This window comes from Dama dama, chromosome 26 (assembly GCF_033118175.1).
Source record: "Dama dama isolate Ldn47 chromosome 26, ASM3311817v1, whole genome shotgun sequence".
Lineage (NCBI taxonomy): Eukaryota > Metazoa > Chordata > Mammalia > Artiodactyla > Cervidae > Dama > Dama dama.
In genome coordinates this window covers 19,418,026-19,434,033 of record NC_083706.1, presented here as the reverse complement: position 1 = coordinate 19,434,033, position 16,008 = coordinate 19,418,026, and the positions used below count along the sequence as shown (strand labels likewise).

At 36.2% G+C, this 16,008-nt stretch overlaps 1 protein-coding gene and 1 pseudogene across 1 annotated transcript; both read left to right on the top strand.

Moving 5' to 3' along the window:
- Window positions 1–555: 555 nt before the first annotated feature.
- On the top strand, window positions 556–1,471 carry LOC133047052 (olfactory receptor 5W2-like; annotated as a pseudogene).
- A 12,800-nt stretch (window positions 1,472–14,271) lies between these two features.
- Window positions 14,272–15,195, top strand: LOC133047274 (olfactory receptor 5W2-like). Its single transcript, XM_061130443.1, has one exon. The coding sequence runs from the start codon at window positions 14,272–14,274 to the stop codon at window positions 15,193–15,195; it is 924 nt and encodes a 307-aa protein (XP_060986426.1).
- Window positions 15,196–16,008: the final 813 nt, after the last annotated feature.

Genomic DNA, 16,008 nt, shown 5'->3' with positions numbered 1-16,008 from the left:
TTTTACTCAAGTGAATATTTTCAAGCATTGCAAATATTTAATCCTAAGTGTTAGAGACTAGCCTCTCTATCATTGGAGTCTCTTTCACATGGTTTTCAAGAGGTGAAAAAAAGGTATATTTCTCCAGATCTACTCTCTGAGGTTAAAAAAAGAAAAAGTAAGGCTCAGAAAAGAGCTGGTAGAAAGTGACAAACCCTGTGGATGGCATCTAGATTTATATCAATCTTTCAAAAAGGTTTTTCTCAAATTCATTTTATTCTTTCAGAATAGAGGGCTATGCCTCCTTAATTTGTGTGCATGACTGGATACTTTTCTGAATATAAAAACAGAATTGCCAAACAAAAATAAAACATGTTCTGCCTTATGATTTTTCACAGATGTGTAGAAGTGTTACACATGAATGTGTCATTTATTTTTTTGATCAATTTCTCAAGAGTTTGATACAAGATCTAAAAAGAAGGTATGGCAAAAACCAACACAATATTGTAAAGCAATTATCCTCCAGTTAAAAATAAATAAATTAACAAAAAAGGTGAAAAAAAATAAATAAAAAGAATGGAAGGAGAGAATTGCTCCTCTGTGACTGGATTCATTTTCTTGGGAATTATTAATATCACTGTGAACAAAGTGACCCTATTTACCATGGTTCTCCTTGCTTATCTCATCAATCTTCTGGCAAACCTTGGAATGATAACCCTGATTAGGTTGGACCCCCAGCTGCACACACCCATGTCCTTTTTCCTCAGCCACCTCTCCTTCTGTGACCTCTGCTATTCCACAGCCATTGGCCCCAAGATGCTAGTGGACCTATTTGCCAAGAACAAGTCAATCTCTATCCATGGTTGTGCTCTGTAATTCTTGGTCTTCTGTATCTTTGCTGATTGTGAGTGTCTCCTGCTGGCAGTGATAGCCTGTGACCGGTACAAGGCCATCAGCAGCCCCTTGGTCTATGCGGTCAGCATGTCCAGCAGGGCGTGCTCCCTGCTCATGGCTGGGGTTTACCTGGTGGGAATGGCAGATACTCTGATATACACGACATTAGCCTTCTGCTTATGTTTCTGTGGGTCAAATGAGATTAACCACTGTTTTTGTGATGTTCCTCCTCTCTTGTTGATATCTTGCTCAGACACACAGGTCAATGAGTTAGTGATATTCATGATTTTTGGCCTCATTGAACTGAATACCATTTCAGGAGTCCTTGTCTCTTATTGTTATATCATCCTATCAGTCTTAAAGATCCACTCTCCTGAGGGGAGATTCAAAGCTCTCTCTACCTAACTGTTGTGGCAATTTTCCAGGGAACTATGCTCTTTATGTATTTCAGACCAAGTTCTTCCTATTATCTAGATCAAGCAAAATGACCTCGCTGTTTTACACCCTTGTGATTCCCATGTTAAACCCTCTGATTTACAGTCTATGAAACAAGGATGTGAAAGAGGCCCTAGAAAAATTGAAAAATAAATGGCTTTAAATATTTATGTTAGGCATATGTGAATAAACATGCATCCACACACATATAGTGACAAATGATTTATTAAAATTATATGGTAGAATACATGACAAACATAATTTTTCAATTTCTTAAGGTAGTATTACACTAAATCTCAATCTTAAATCTATTATTGTTCCTCCCACATGTCATGTTTAATTATTTTTCCTGAATTTGTACATGGCATTTAGTTTAAATGAAAACATTTCTGACTTTTCCATTATGCTAATTTTGTTTAGTTTTTATTCAAACATTGTTTCAATTATGCTGAGACTTACTGTGCATTTACTCAGTGATCTTTGAGCATGTAGATTCTTTATATACTATAGTGCATCTTGCAGTTTAAATACTACTAAATATAAGCTCAAACAAATAACATATTAACTAAATGGTCAAGTAACTCATTATAACTTCAACTTCATCATGAAATAATACATACAGGGCTATAATTCCAAAGCAAAAATATCTAAATCCAGTCCAAAATAAAATCATCTTTGAATAGAGATATTCAGTCAAATCTAAATAAGACTCAATTTAAGAGAATAAAGGATAGTAGATAAAGGATTTGACAGTTATTCAGGTTGTGGAATATAGAAGTCCATGTTTGTTAGAAGAAGTCATATTTGCTATAACATGGAAGAACCGTGAAGGCAACATACTAAGTGAAATAATCCATACAGAGGAAGATAGGTACTGCGTGATCTCACATACAGATAGAGTCTAAAATGTAAAACTCAGGAGTTCCCTGGCAGTCCAGTGAACAGGAATTGGTGCTTTCAATGCCCAGGCCTGGGTTTGACCCCTGATCAGGGAACTAAGATCCTTGCAAGCCTTGGGGTGCAGCCTAAGTAAAAAATAAATTTCATAGAAGTAGAGAATAGATTGGTTGTTGCTAGGAGCTGAAAGACAGGAGAAAAGGGTGATGTTGGTCAAAGTGCACACATTTTCTATTATTTATTGAATAAGTTTAGGGGATTTAATCTACATGATACCCCAGTTAACAATACTGTAGTATAAACTTGAAATTTGCTAAAAGAGTAGATTTTAACTGTCCTCACCATACACACACTCAAAATGGTAACTATGTGAGGTTATGCATGTATTAATTAACCTTACTGTGATAATCATTTCACAAAGTATACATATATCACTCCATCACATTGTATACCTAATAACTATATGTGGTATCTATCAATTATATTTGAAGTAGCTATGTTAAAAATGAGAAGGAAAGAAGTCTAAATATTAGATTATAAAGCCCTATGGAAAGTATAGAAAGTGACTTGTTAAAATACAATATTGTGTTTTTGTTATCAACTATCAATTCTTCTGCACTTCTCCCAAGATACTTTTCCTTCCTTCCTTCTCAGCCCTAAGTGCCCCTTTTTTGTCTCTTTGTGGTTCACAAACAACCACTTACTTAAAGCATTGTTTTATATCACAGTTTGTGCTCATTCTTTGGTAAAGAACAAAGAATTCCATCCTTGTTAACCAAAGCACTGAAAGTTGCCTGAAGCATAAAATAAGCAAATATATATTAACCTAAAAATACTAGACAACCTTTTTTGGCTATTACTTATATCTCAGAAACACAAAATTAACTGAGAGTTTGCTAAGTGCCATATATATATATCACAATATGCAGGTGGATTCTTTATCAGCTGAGCCCCCAGGGAAGCCCTATATATCACAATATACTATAACTATTGTATGCATATAACAACAGCTTTGGGAAGGTGCAGAAGTGATTGTGGAAAAAAAAAATAACAGACTTTTATAAAGACATACATATTTATTAATTGAATTAGATGTAAGAAATTATAAGTTCTTGATATTTGATGCTTCGTATACCTTGAATCTGTTTCCTGAAGGCTAAAGAACAGAAAGTGAGGATACAAACATATATTTGAAATACCATAAAGTGCTGAAGATCACTCTTATTTATCCATTAAAAGTGTAAGGTTAAAAGACCTCTGATAGTCTTAAATTTTCTAGATGTCATTGTAAAATATCCTTATGTGAAAATATTTCAGAATGGAAAAATAAAGCCTACAAAATTCTTTTGTTATTCAGAGTGGTATTTGTGAAACACTATAGCATGTTGAAAAGAGTTTTCATGGTGGAAAAACCTTAGAATAATTGTATAATATAAAGGTTGAAATTTTCCACTCCTGGTATATTTTATCAACTCAGCCAAATGTCTTGAATTGTTGCTTATGAGGAGAAACATGGCAGAAAAAATTGACTGGAATATATTAAAGTCAAGCAAAATAGGAAGTTGATGGATTTCCATTAATTAAGAGTTAACAAACACATTAACTAACCATTCTTCATGCTTATTGTATATATTTATTTCAGCAACTAAAGGCTGCATTGCAAATATCGGCTCATTTTATTAGATCTAGTGGGAATGATGTAAAAAGAAGGGAATTTTAAGCTCATTAAATGTAATTCCAAAAATAGTACTGATTTAGATGAAAAATTTCTATGTGTATATTACAAATCTAAAATGACATTCCATAAACACAGTACCTTCACTATGAGATTGTAGGAAAGTATTGACTTTTAATTCTAAAAGTCTCTGGTAAAGGGTTTATTATACGTTTATGTAATGGATATAGTGCATACTTTCTAGAGTATTGAAAGGTTGTTGCTGAACGATAAGACGCCAGGATTCTTGGCCTCCGGAGGAGATGAATTCAATCCGGGACCAGAGACAAGGCTGGATCGCTCAGAGCTTTTGTGTAATAAAGTTTTATTAAAGCATAAAGGAGATAGAGAAAGCTTCCGACATAGGCATCAGAAGGGGGCAAAAGAGTACCCACCTCCCAGTCTTTAGCTGTAAATTATATAGTCACTCACAGTCTGTTAATGAAAAGAAAGGAATGTCTTAGAATTTAGAATGGAACCAGATAATTCATCCCCGGCCATAAAACGATTGACTTGAATCTTGTAGAAGGGCAGATTACCAACAAAGAGTTTCATTTACATAGATTAGGGAACAATATCTGAGTAAGTAGTTTAGGCCGTTTGGCGGAACCAACTTGAAGATAGAGTCTGGGGTACATTAACATAGCTTGAGACAACATTTCCATAAGAAAAAGAAATGTATTGGTTAACTCAAGGTTTGAGAGTAGTTAGCTTCAGGTGAAACCAGGTGTCATGGCAACACAGTATTTTAAGAGAAACCTCCTTTTAAATTTGTATAGAGAAGAAAAAAATATATTGCTGGCTTGTTTCCTCCTGCCGCTTAAGAGAGATGAAATTGTCTGGCACTTGCCCCCTCTTTCCTCCGTTTGGAGACCCCTGGCCTTCCTGCCTGTTACCCTCTCAGTATCTCAGTACATTATTAATCTTTATGTTACTAAAAGTGCCACCTTGCCTGTAGAACAACACTGTCTTTATCCACCCACTGGATCTCCCCTCATTTTCACAGAACCTGTGAGCTATAAAATACTTCAGTACCATACCACGCAATGAACTCCATGTCATAATAGGCTTGAAGAACAGACAACTGTATTTTGAAGAAGATCGTCTGGGTGATATGGTCTGCCTAAAATTGTTTTAGTGTTTGAAAAGCACCAGGAAAACTCTAAATATAGAGCCTTTCTCTCACTTGCTTATATCTGAGGAATACACTTTCTCTTTAAGAGATGTTTTACAGTTATTTAAGATCTCCGTTTTTAATGAAACACAAACCCCATTGGAAGATTTTTTCCCCCCTTAGGTTACCCAGCTTGCAATAACAATGTAGTTACCCACGCTCAGTTAAATTGTTAGGTGGGGGAATATTGAAAGGAAGTTAATCTACATGTGTTTGAGGAGCAGTCCTGTTAAAAAGCTAAAGCTGGGTTCTGGCTGAACAAACTAGTTGTTGCAACAAATAGTTGCATCCCAGAAAACAGGGATTCCTGAGGTAAAAATTAATTTGGATTGGAGTATAATTAGAGCTTCCTTGGTGGCTCAGACATTAAAGAATTTTCCTGTAATACAGGAGACCCGGGTTTGATCCCTGAATCAGGAAGATCCCTGGAGAAGGGAATGGCGACTCACTCAAGTATTCTTGCCTAGAGAATCCCATGGACAGCAAAGAGTCGGACAGAACTGAGTGACTAACCACCATAATTATGCGACCAAAACCAATTCTACGTACACCATATGTGCAACAGAGAAGTGGAATGACAATAAAATTCTTCTGAAACACAAATCCATCAATTTCTTGATTTTACTGGGAAAATATTAGCAATTAGTTTTGGTTTGAACTTTGCCTCACTGATAGCTCCACAGTAGTACAATTGGTATTTCAGTGTTGAGATCCTCACAACCAAGAATAACAATGACATAAAAAGGCATCAAAAGCTGCCATTAAGAATCTCATTAAAAAAAAAAAATCACATTTCCAAAATTAAATATGAAATAGTTATATGGATTTAAGCTAAATGATTTCCCGGATTTGTAGAAAATAAAAGTAGAAAAACAAACAAATGAAAAGAACAAAGAAAAACACCCAAACAGATAAGAAAGCCTGTCTCTGATAGTTCCCAGATGAGATTTCTGGTGAATTAGGAAATTTGTTATACTGAGTATATTAATTTCAGTCCATTTGACATTTGTGTTATGTTATTGTGTTGTGACTTTATCCTCATTGCTTTAATAACTAATGGTTCTGAGCAAGCTCTCATGCATTAACTTCTTGCTTATGTATTTTCTTTTTGAACATTTCTGTTAATTTTTATTTTTTGGGGGGGCATTTTTTAAGTCTTTTTTTTTCTTCAATGAGGAAAGCTATTAGTATATTGTGGATACAAGTTCTTTGTCATATATATGGATAAATGGTTTTGAAATATTTTCTATTTTATGGAAATATTTCTCTCTGATTATGTTTATTTTTTGTTGTGAGTGAGTGAAAGTTGCTCAGTCATGTCTGAATCTTTGTGACCCATAACTGTAGCCCCCCAAGCTCCTCTATCCATGAGATTTCCCAAGCCAGTACACTGGAGTGGATTGCCCTTCCCTTCTACAGGGGATCTTCCAGACCCAGATATTGAACCTAGCTCTCTTGCATTGCAGAATTCTTTACCATCTATGTCACCAGGGAAGGACAATCTTTTGCTACATAAACACTAGTCCAAAATTCAGTTCAGTTCAGTTGCTCAAAGGCATCTGACTCTTTGGGACTCCATGGACTGCAGCACACCAGGCTTCCCTGTCCATCACCAACTCCCAAAGCTTGCTCAAACTCATGTCCATCGAGTTGGTGATGTCATCCAACCATTTCATCCTCTATAGTCCCCTTCTCCTCCTGCCTTTAATCTTTCACAGCATCAGAGTCTTTTCCAATGAGTCAGTTCTTTGCATCAGGTGGCCAAACTATTGGAGCTTCACTTCAGCATAAGTTCTTCCAATGAATATTCAGGACTGATTTCCTTTAGGACTGACTGGTTGGATCTCTTGCTGTCCAAGGAACTCTCAAGAATCTTCCCCAACACCATAGTTCAAAAGCATCAACTCTTCGGTGCTCAGCGTTCTTTTTGTCCAACTCTCATATCCATACATGACTACTGGAAAAACCATAGCTTTGGCTAGATGGACCTTTGTAGACAAAGTAGCGGAGAAGTCCATGGCACCCCACTCCAGTACTCTTGCCTGGAGAATCCCACGGGCGGAGGAGCCTGGTAGGCTGCAGTCCATCAGGTCACTAAGAGTTGGACATGACTGAGCGACTTCACTTTCACTCTTCACTTTCATGCATTGGAGAAGGAAATGGCAACCCACTCCAGTGTTCTTGCCTGGAGAATCCCAGGGATGGGGGAGCTTGTTGGGCTGCCATCTATGGGGTCGCACAGAGTTGGACACGACTGAAGTGACTTAGCAGCAGCAGCAGCAGACAAAGTAATGTCTCTGCTTTTCAATATGCTGTCTAGGTTGGTCATAGCTTTTCTTCCAAGGAGCAAGTGTCTTTTAATTTCATGACTGCAGTCACTGTCCACAGTGATTTTGGAGCCCAGGAAAGTAATGCCTGTCAACACGTTTCCATTGTTTCCACATCTATTTGCCATGAAGTGTTGGGATAGGATGCCATGATCTTAGTTTTTTGAATGTTGAATTTTAAGCCAAATTTTTTACTCTCCTCTTTCATTTTCATCAAGAGGCTCTTTAGTTCTTCTTCGCTTTCTGCCATAAGGGTGGTGTTATCTGCATATCTAAGGTTATTGGGAAAGAGTTTATAGATAGTATTATACTTCAGGAATGGCGTGTAGATTCAGACAGATGTTTTTCAACTGCCTATCTCAGATATTTTTATTATTATCAGTTAAATAGCAATATCTCTTCAAAGAGTGCCTTTTAATGGAGACTTTTTGGAATGTAAAAAGAAAATAGCACAAATAAATTATGCTTTCTTATAAATATGTTGTGAATGTCCAGGAGTGGTTCACATATATGTATCGTTTTCTCCGTCATTTCTTCAAAACTTTAGACAAGAACATCAAAGGTTGGAAAAAGAAAATTGCTCATTCTTTATTGAATTCATATTTAGGGGAATTACTGATAAGTCTGGGATTAAAGTGATCCTATTTATCATGTTTTTTGCTGTTTATCTCATTAACATTCTGGCAAATCTTGAAAAGATTATTTTAATAGGATGGATCCCTAGCTGCATATACCCTTGTACTTTTTCCTCAGTCACCTCTCCTTCTCTGACCTCTGCTATTCCAAAGCCATTGGCCCCAAGATGCTGGTGGACCTATTTGCCAGTTCAGTTCAGTTCAGTCACTCAGTTGTGCCCAACTCTTTGAAACCCCATGAACTGCAACACGCCAGACCTCCCTATCCATCACCCAGAGTTTACCCAAACACATGTCCATTGAGTCAGTGGTACCATCCAACCATCTCATCCTTTGTCATCTCTTCTCCTGCCTTCAATCTTTCCCAGCATGAGTCTTTTCTAATGAGTCAGTTCTTCATGTCATGTGGCCAAAGTACTGGAGTTTCAGCTTCAGCATCAGTCCTTCCAGTGAACACTCAGCATTGATTTACTTTAGGATGGACTGGTTGGATCTCCATGCAGGCCAGGGGACTCTCAAGAGTCTTCTCCAACACCATTAAAAGCATCAATGCTTTGGTGCTCAGCTTCCTTTACAGTCCAAATCTCACATCCATACATGACCACCGGAAAAACCATAACCTTGGTTAGATGGACCTTTGTTGGCAAAGTAATGTCTCTGCTTTTTAATATGCTGTCTAGGTTGATCATAGCTTTTCTTCCAAGGAGCAAGGGTCTTTTAATTTCTTGGCTGCAATCACCATCTGCAGTGACTTTGGAGCCCAAGAAAATAAAGTCAGTCACTTTCCACTGTTTCCCCACCTATTTGCCATGAAGTGATGGGGCCGGATGCCATGATCTTAGTTTTCTGAATGTTGAGCTTTAAGCCAACTTTTTCACTTTCCTCAGGAGGCTCTTTATTTCTAATTCACTTTCTGCCATAAGGGTGGTGTCATCTGCGTATCTGAGGTTATTGATATTTCTCCCTATTTGCCAAGACCAAGTCAATTTCTATCTATGGTTGTGCTCTGCAATTCTTGGTCTTCTTTATCTTTGCAGATTGTGAGTGTCTCCTGCTGGCAGTGATGGCCTGTGACCGGTACAAGGCCGTCAGCAGCCCCTTGCTCTATGCGGTCAGCATGTCCAGCGGGGTGTGCTCCTTGCTCATGGCTGGGGTTTTCCTGGTGGGATAACATTTCTCAGATACACACGGCATTAGCATTCCATTTATTCTTCTGTGGGTCAAATGTGATTAACCATTTTTTCTGTGATTTACACCTGTTTTTTTTTTTTTTTCCCTGTCCTGCTCAGAAACACAGGTCATTGAGTTAGTGACATTCACTGCTTTGGACTTTATTGAACTGAGCACTATTTCAGGAGTCCTTGCTCTTATTTTTATACCATCCTTTCAATCTTGAAGATCCACTTTGCTGAGGGGAAAGTCAAAGATTTTACCGCCTGCACCTTCCACTTAACTGCAGTGTCAATTTTCCAGGGAGTTATGCTCCTTATGTATTTCAGGCCAAGTTCATCCTACTCTCTAGATGAAGACAAAATTATTTCTTTGTTTTACACTCTTGTGATTCCCCTGCTAAATCCTCTAATATTTAGCCTATGGAACAAGGATGTAAAAGGGGCATTAGTAAAATTGAAAGCTAAACTATATTTTTAAATATCTGTATTATGCATATATGCACACAACCACACACATATAGTAATTGTGTGATTAAAATTTTATGGCACGACACAGGAGAAACAATTTTCTCAAGTTCCTAAGTGAATAATTATTTGTATTAAACTCCACTGTAAAGACTGGAAGAGGAAATGGCTACCCATTCCAGTATTCTTGCTGGAGAATCCCTATAGAGAGAAGAGCCTGGTGGGCTACAATCCATGGGGTCACAAAGAGTCAGACATGACTGAGTGACTAAGCACAGCTTCACTGTTAAGAAATAATGCAGGTTGCTGCAGATATCATGCTTAGTATGTGGGCTGGATTTATATATGGCACTTACTGTTTTTGAAAAACCTTTTCACTTCTCTACTTATGCTAATTTTTGGTTCATTTGTCATTCAAACACTATTTCAGTCTCACTAAAACATTATACAATGTCTTAAAGGTTTTGACTTAAAGTAAATCAAAGATTTACTGAGCAATCTTTCAGAACTCAGGTTTTGTAAACTTTATAGTACATCTTATAGATTCTATACTAATGAATTTAAGCTGGTACTACTAGTAGACATTAATGAACTAAGCAGTTTAGTAATAAATGAGCCACACAATCATCATGGGATAAAAAATTTAAGGACATTTGTGAGACATTATGGCATGTTGGAAAAGTTTTCATTGTGGAAAAAGCTACAAACTTATAAAATTCTTATTTTATAAAACATGTATAGGTTTCTATCTCTACCATATTTTATCAATTTACCAAACTCTTTTGGAACTGTTGCTCATAAAAGGTAGCCTAACTGAAAATATTGTCTGAAAATTAAAGTCTAAGACAAACAGGGCATCAGTGGATTGGCAGGTATTGTGCAGTAAATAAACATGTAATCTAGTTAATTTGTCTCCATTCAAGTGTCCGATGTATATTACAGCATCTAAAGACTGATTTGACCTACATATCACTCCATTTTATTGGATTTAATAAATATGATATGAAAAAAAAGAAGAAAAAATTAAGCCCATTAAATGGAAGTCAAAAATAGTGCTGCAGCAGACAACATTTGATTAAAATAGGCTTCATCTGGAATTGGATAACTTAAAGAAGAACTGAGTGTTTTTTAGGAAATTCACAATTCAAATCAATGCTGTAGCAATGGCATGAAGATACTCTTCTATTCCACGAAAATTCTTGAAATTCCACAAAAATAAGGAACAGCATATCAAAAGACTCTGATGTGTTCTAGGTTGTCTACTTCAGTCCTCATCACTAACTTTCCTTCTTTCCATAGCACATCCTTCTTACACATCACTGATGACTGATGGAAAATATCTGTAATGTCAGTTGTTACTTCTCATCTTTCATTTCTCATTTTATTGACTTGAATCTTCTCTTTGCTTCTCTTGATGAGTCTGGCTGAAGGCTTATCAACTTTACATTCTCAAAGAACCAGCTTTTAGTTTCATTGGCCTGTGTTATTATTTTCTTTATATTTTTCATTTATTTATGCTCTGACCTTTATGTTTTGGTTCCTTCTATTAACTTCGGGCTTTGTTTATTCTTTCTCTGGCTGCTCTAGGTGTAATGTAAAGTTGTTTCTTTGTGATTTTTCTTGTTTCCCGAGGTAAGGTTTATTGCAAGCAGCTTCCTTCTTAGAGCTGTTTTGCTGAGCACCTTAGGCGTTGAATTGTCATGTTTTGGTTGTCGTTTGTCTCTAGGTATTTTCTTTTTTAATTTCCTCTTTCTTTTCTTCAGTGATACTGGTTGTTTAGTCACATATTGCTTAGCCTCCACATGTTTGTGTTTTTTACAGCTTTATCTTGTCATGGATTTCTCATATTGTCATTGGAAACAGATGCTTGTTACTATTTCAACTTTTAAAAATTTACCAGGTCTTGGTTTGTGACCCATGATATGATCTGTTGTGGAAAATATTCCACGTTTACTTGAAATGAAAGCGTATTCTGCTTCTTTCAGATGGAATGTCCTACAAATATCAAATCTATCTGGTCTATTGTGTCATTTAAGAATTGGTTTACTTATTAATTTTCTGTCTGGGTGAGCCATCCATTGGTGTAATTTGAGTGTTAAAGTTCCCCACTATTGTGTTACTGCCGATTTCCCCTTTTATAGATATTAGCACTTGCCTTATATATTGAAGTGTTCCTGTGTTGGGTCCATATATATTTACAATTGTTATGTCTTCTTCATGGACTGATCCCTTAGTCATTGTGTAGTGTCTTTCCTTGTCTCTTTTAACATTCGTTATTTTTAAGTCTATCTTGTCTGATATGAGTATTGTTTTTCCAGCTTTCTTTTGATTTTCATTTGCATGGAATATCTTCTTATATCCCCTCATTTTCAGTCTGTATGTGTCTCTAGGTCTGAAGTGGGTTTCTTTGTATATATCTTCTTGATGAGACTTAATTTGTTCAAATTCTTTGTTCAATTTTTATTACGTTGTTTGTTGTCTTACTGTCTGTGAGGATTCTTCATTTACTTTGGCTACAAGTTTTTTGTCTTATCTATATCTATCTATTTATCCATCTATCTATCTATATGGTTTTCAAACATTTTTCCTCAGTCTTTGAATATACATGTATTTATATATATACATACATATATATACATATATATATATATATATACACACATATATATATTCAAAAACTTGCTTCTCTGATTTATTTTTGCACACTGTTCCACTTACCTTTTGCTACATAAAGTGCATTTCAAAACTAGATAACTTAAGAGAATGACCACTGACCATGTGTGCTCAGTAATGTCTGACTCTTTGCGACCTCATGGACTGTAACCTGCCAAGCTCCTCTCTCCAAGAAATTTTCCAGGCAAGAATACTGGAGTGGGTTGCCATTTTCTACTCCAGGGGCTCTTCCCTACCCAGGGATCGAACTCACATCTCCTGCTAGACAATCCGATTCTTTTCTACTGAGCCACCTGGGAAACCCTTGAATATACATGCATTCATATATACTCAAAAGCTTGTTTCTCTGATTCGTTTTTGCACACTGTTCTAGTTATCTCTTCCTACATAAACTGTATTTCAAAACTAGATAACTTAAGAGAATGACAACTGACTCCTTATTTTGTTCTTTCTCGTGTTTACTGAGATTGCATGAAATATTCAGTGGAAAGGTGGGCTAGGTTGCAAGTTCTTTAATAATTGACACTAGATGAGAATGTCTAGAAAGATGGACCCAAATTCTCTGCTTTCATTTCATGTAATCTCAGAATTTGCCACATTGTAAATTCAGATGGCTAGTTGGAATTTCTACATGGTAATTCATGGCTTTCACATACTGTCTTCTTCAAGACAAGACCCAGAAATGACTCACAGTATTTCTGCTAATTTTGTTTGTCAAAACAGATGAAGTATGGCAAAAATTCAAAGAAGGATGAATATGCAATGCATGCAATATAGATGAACCTTGAAAATATTTCAATGAAGACAAGGCTGATGAAAAAAATAACAGTAGCAACCAACCAACCAACCAAACAAACAAAATAGTATGTTTCATAATTCTATTTAAAAGGAGACCAAGAACTGGAAAGCACAAAGAATCAGAAAGTAAATTAGTAGTTACCAGGGCTCAGGAAGGAAGGAAGGAAGGGAAAGCAACAGCTAATATATATCTAATAAATAAGAATAAAGGATTTCTTATCATAGTGATGAAAATGTGGAAGTAAATACTGTTGATAGCCTAAGAACCTTAAAAATATAGTAAAAACAAACAACTGTATACATTAGAAGGGTGAATTCTATGATGTACACATTACATTTCAGTGAAAAAGAAAACATGAACAAAGTGTGGTAATATCCTTAAATGAGATGTGAAGGAGACTCTAAAACACTATGAACAAATCTAAGGAAATGGAAATAATGGAGGGAGGATCTTTTTCGAGTTTCAGTAGGTTTACTCTTTAACTAAAGAAGGAGAAAACCATTTCAAGATAACTGTGAAGCACATCACACACACACACACACAAATTGCAGTTTTCTTTTTACCATAGGTCAATTTGATGACAGTAGGAAGGCATGACTGTTTCTGGAACAAAGTCAAATTCTCTGAAACCAATCATGCTTTTTTGAGAAACATAAAAATTGCTTTCATTTTTTGTGTATAAGTGACTATTTTCAGTCATCATAAATGCTCAGTCCTGTGTCTTACAGTCTGTGTCTAACACAGGTGTCTCTTCTAGGTTTTTCTCAAGAGGTAAAGAGTTAAATTTCTCTAAATCTACTCCCTGGGATGAAGAAACTAACACTCAGAGAAGAGCTTGTAGAAAGTAACAAATCTCATGAATGACATCTAAGATTTACATCCAATTTCTCAAAGGTCTTTCTCAGATACTTTTTTATTATTGAAGAATTGATGGCTATGCCTCTTTAAAGAATGGGTGCATGACTGAATACTTTTCTAAGTATAAAAAGACATTTATAGAAAAATACATTCTGTCTTTGGACATTTTGTAGATGCCGAAAAGTGTTACACATGCAAGTGTCCTTTTCTTGATCATTTTCTCAAAAGTTTACATAAGAACTAACAAGAATGGATAGAGGGAATTGTTCCTCCATAACTGAATTCATTTTCTTGGGAATTACTGATAATGCTGTGAACCAAATGATCTTATTTACCATATTTCTCCTTATTTATCTCATCAATCTTCTGGCCAATCTTGGAATGATAACCCTGATCAGAATGGATCCCCAGCTGCACACACCCATGTACTTTTTCCTCAGCCACCTCTCCTTCAGTGACCTCAGCATTTCCACAGCAGTTGGCCCCAAGATGCTGGTGGACCTATTTGCTAAGAACAAATCAATTCCCTTCTATGGCTGTGCCCTGCAATTATTGGTGCTCTATACCTCTATAGATTGTGATAGGCTGGCAGTGATGGCCTATGACCGGTACAAGGCTGTCAGCAGCCCCTTGCTCTATGCGGTCAGCATGTCCAGCAGGCTGTGCTCCCTGCTCATGGCTGGGGTTTACCTGGTGAGTATAGCAGAGACTTTGATACACACAACATTAGCATCCCACTTATGTTTCTGTGGGTCAAATGAGATTAATCGCTTTTTTTGTGATGTTGCTCCTCTTCTATTGCTATCTTGCTCAGATACACAGGTCAATGAGTTACTGATATTTACTGCTTTTGGCTTCATTGAACTGAGTACCATTTCAGGAGTTCTTGTCTCTTATTGTTATATTATCCTATTGACCTTGAAGATCCACTCTGCCAAAGGGGGGTTCAAAGCTTTCTCTACCTGCATCTCTCATCTAACTTCTGTGGCAGTTTTCCAGGGAATAATGCTTCTCATGTATTTCAGGCCGAGTTCTTCCTATTCTCTAGATCAAGACAAAATGACCTGTTTGTTTTACACCCTTGTGATTCCCATGTTAAACCCTCTGATTTATAGCCTAAGGAATAACGATGTGAAACAGACCCTGAAAAAAGTAAAGAATAAATGGTTTTAAAAATTTATATTTTGTATACGTGCACACATACACATCCAAACATATATGGTGATTGATGATTTATTAAAATTAAATGGTAGGTTACATGATAAACATAATTTCTGTTTGAAGTATATTGCTATTTCCCCCACCTGTCATGCTTCTTTATATTTCCAGAATTTGTATATGGCATTAGCTTCTGGGATAATTTTTTCTGACTTTTTCAATATGTTAGTTTTTGCTCAGTTTGTAGTCGAGCACTATTTAAATTACGCTAATATTTATAGTGCATCTTATTCATTGATCTTTGAGCTTTTTGGTTCTTTATGTACTACAATATATCTTGAAGTTTAAATACTACCAAATATAAGCTAGTATTAATAATGTATTAACTAAACAGTCAAGTAATTCATAATAAGCCTGAAATTCATCATGAGCTAACACATAGTGGTCTATTATTCAAAAGTAAAAGTATCTAAAACCAGTCTAAAGGAAAGGCATCTTTGGATATTCAGTCAAATGAGAAAAGGATTCAATTTGGAAGATGAAAAAATAGCAGGCAAAAGATCTGACAGTTACTCAGATCTTGAAGTGTATGAACCCACACATGTTAGAAGAAGTCATATTGGATACAACATGGAAAAACCATTGGGGGCATATGCTAAATGAAATAATTCATACAGAGGAAGACAAGTGCTATACAGTCTCACATGCATGTAGAATCCAATTGGTCAAACACATAGAAATAGAGAATAGATTGGCTGTTGCTACAGGCTGAAAGGTGGGAACAATGGTTGATATTGGTCAAAGTTTACAAACTTTCTGCTACTTGAT

Coding starts and splice junctions, on each gene's coding strand:
- LOC133047274 (XM_061130443.1), top strand. CDS start 14,272: ATGGATAGAGGGAATTGTTCCTCCATAACTGAATTCATTTTCTTGGGA.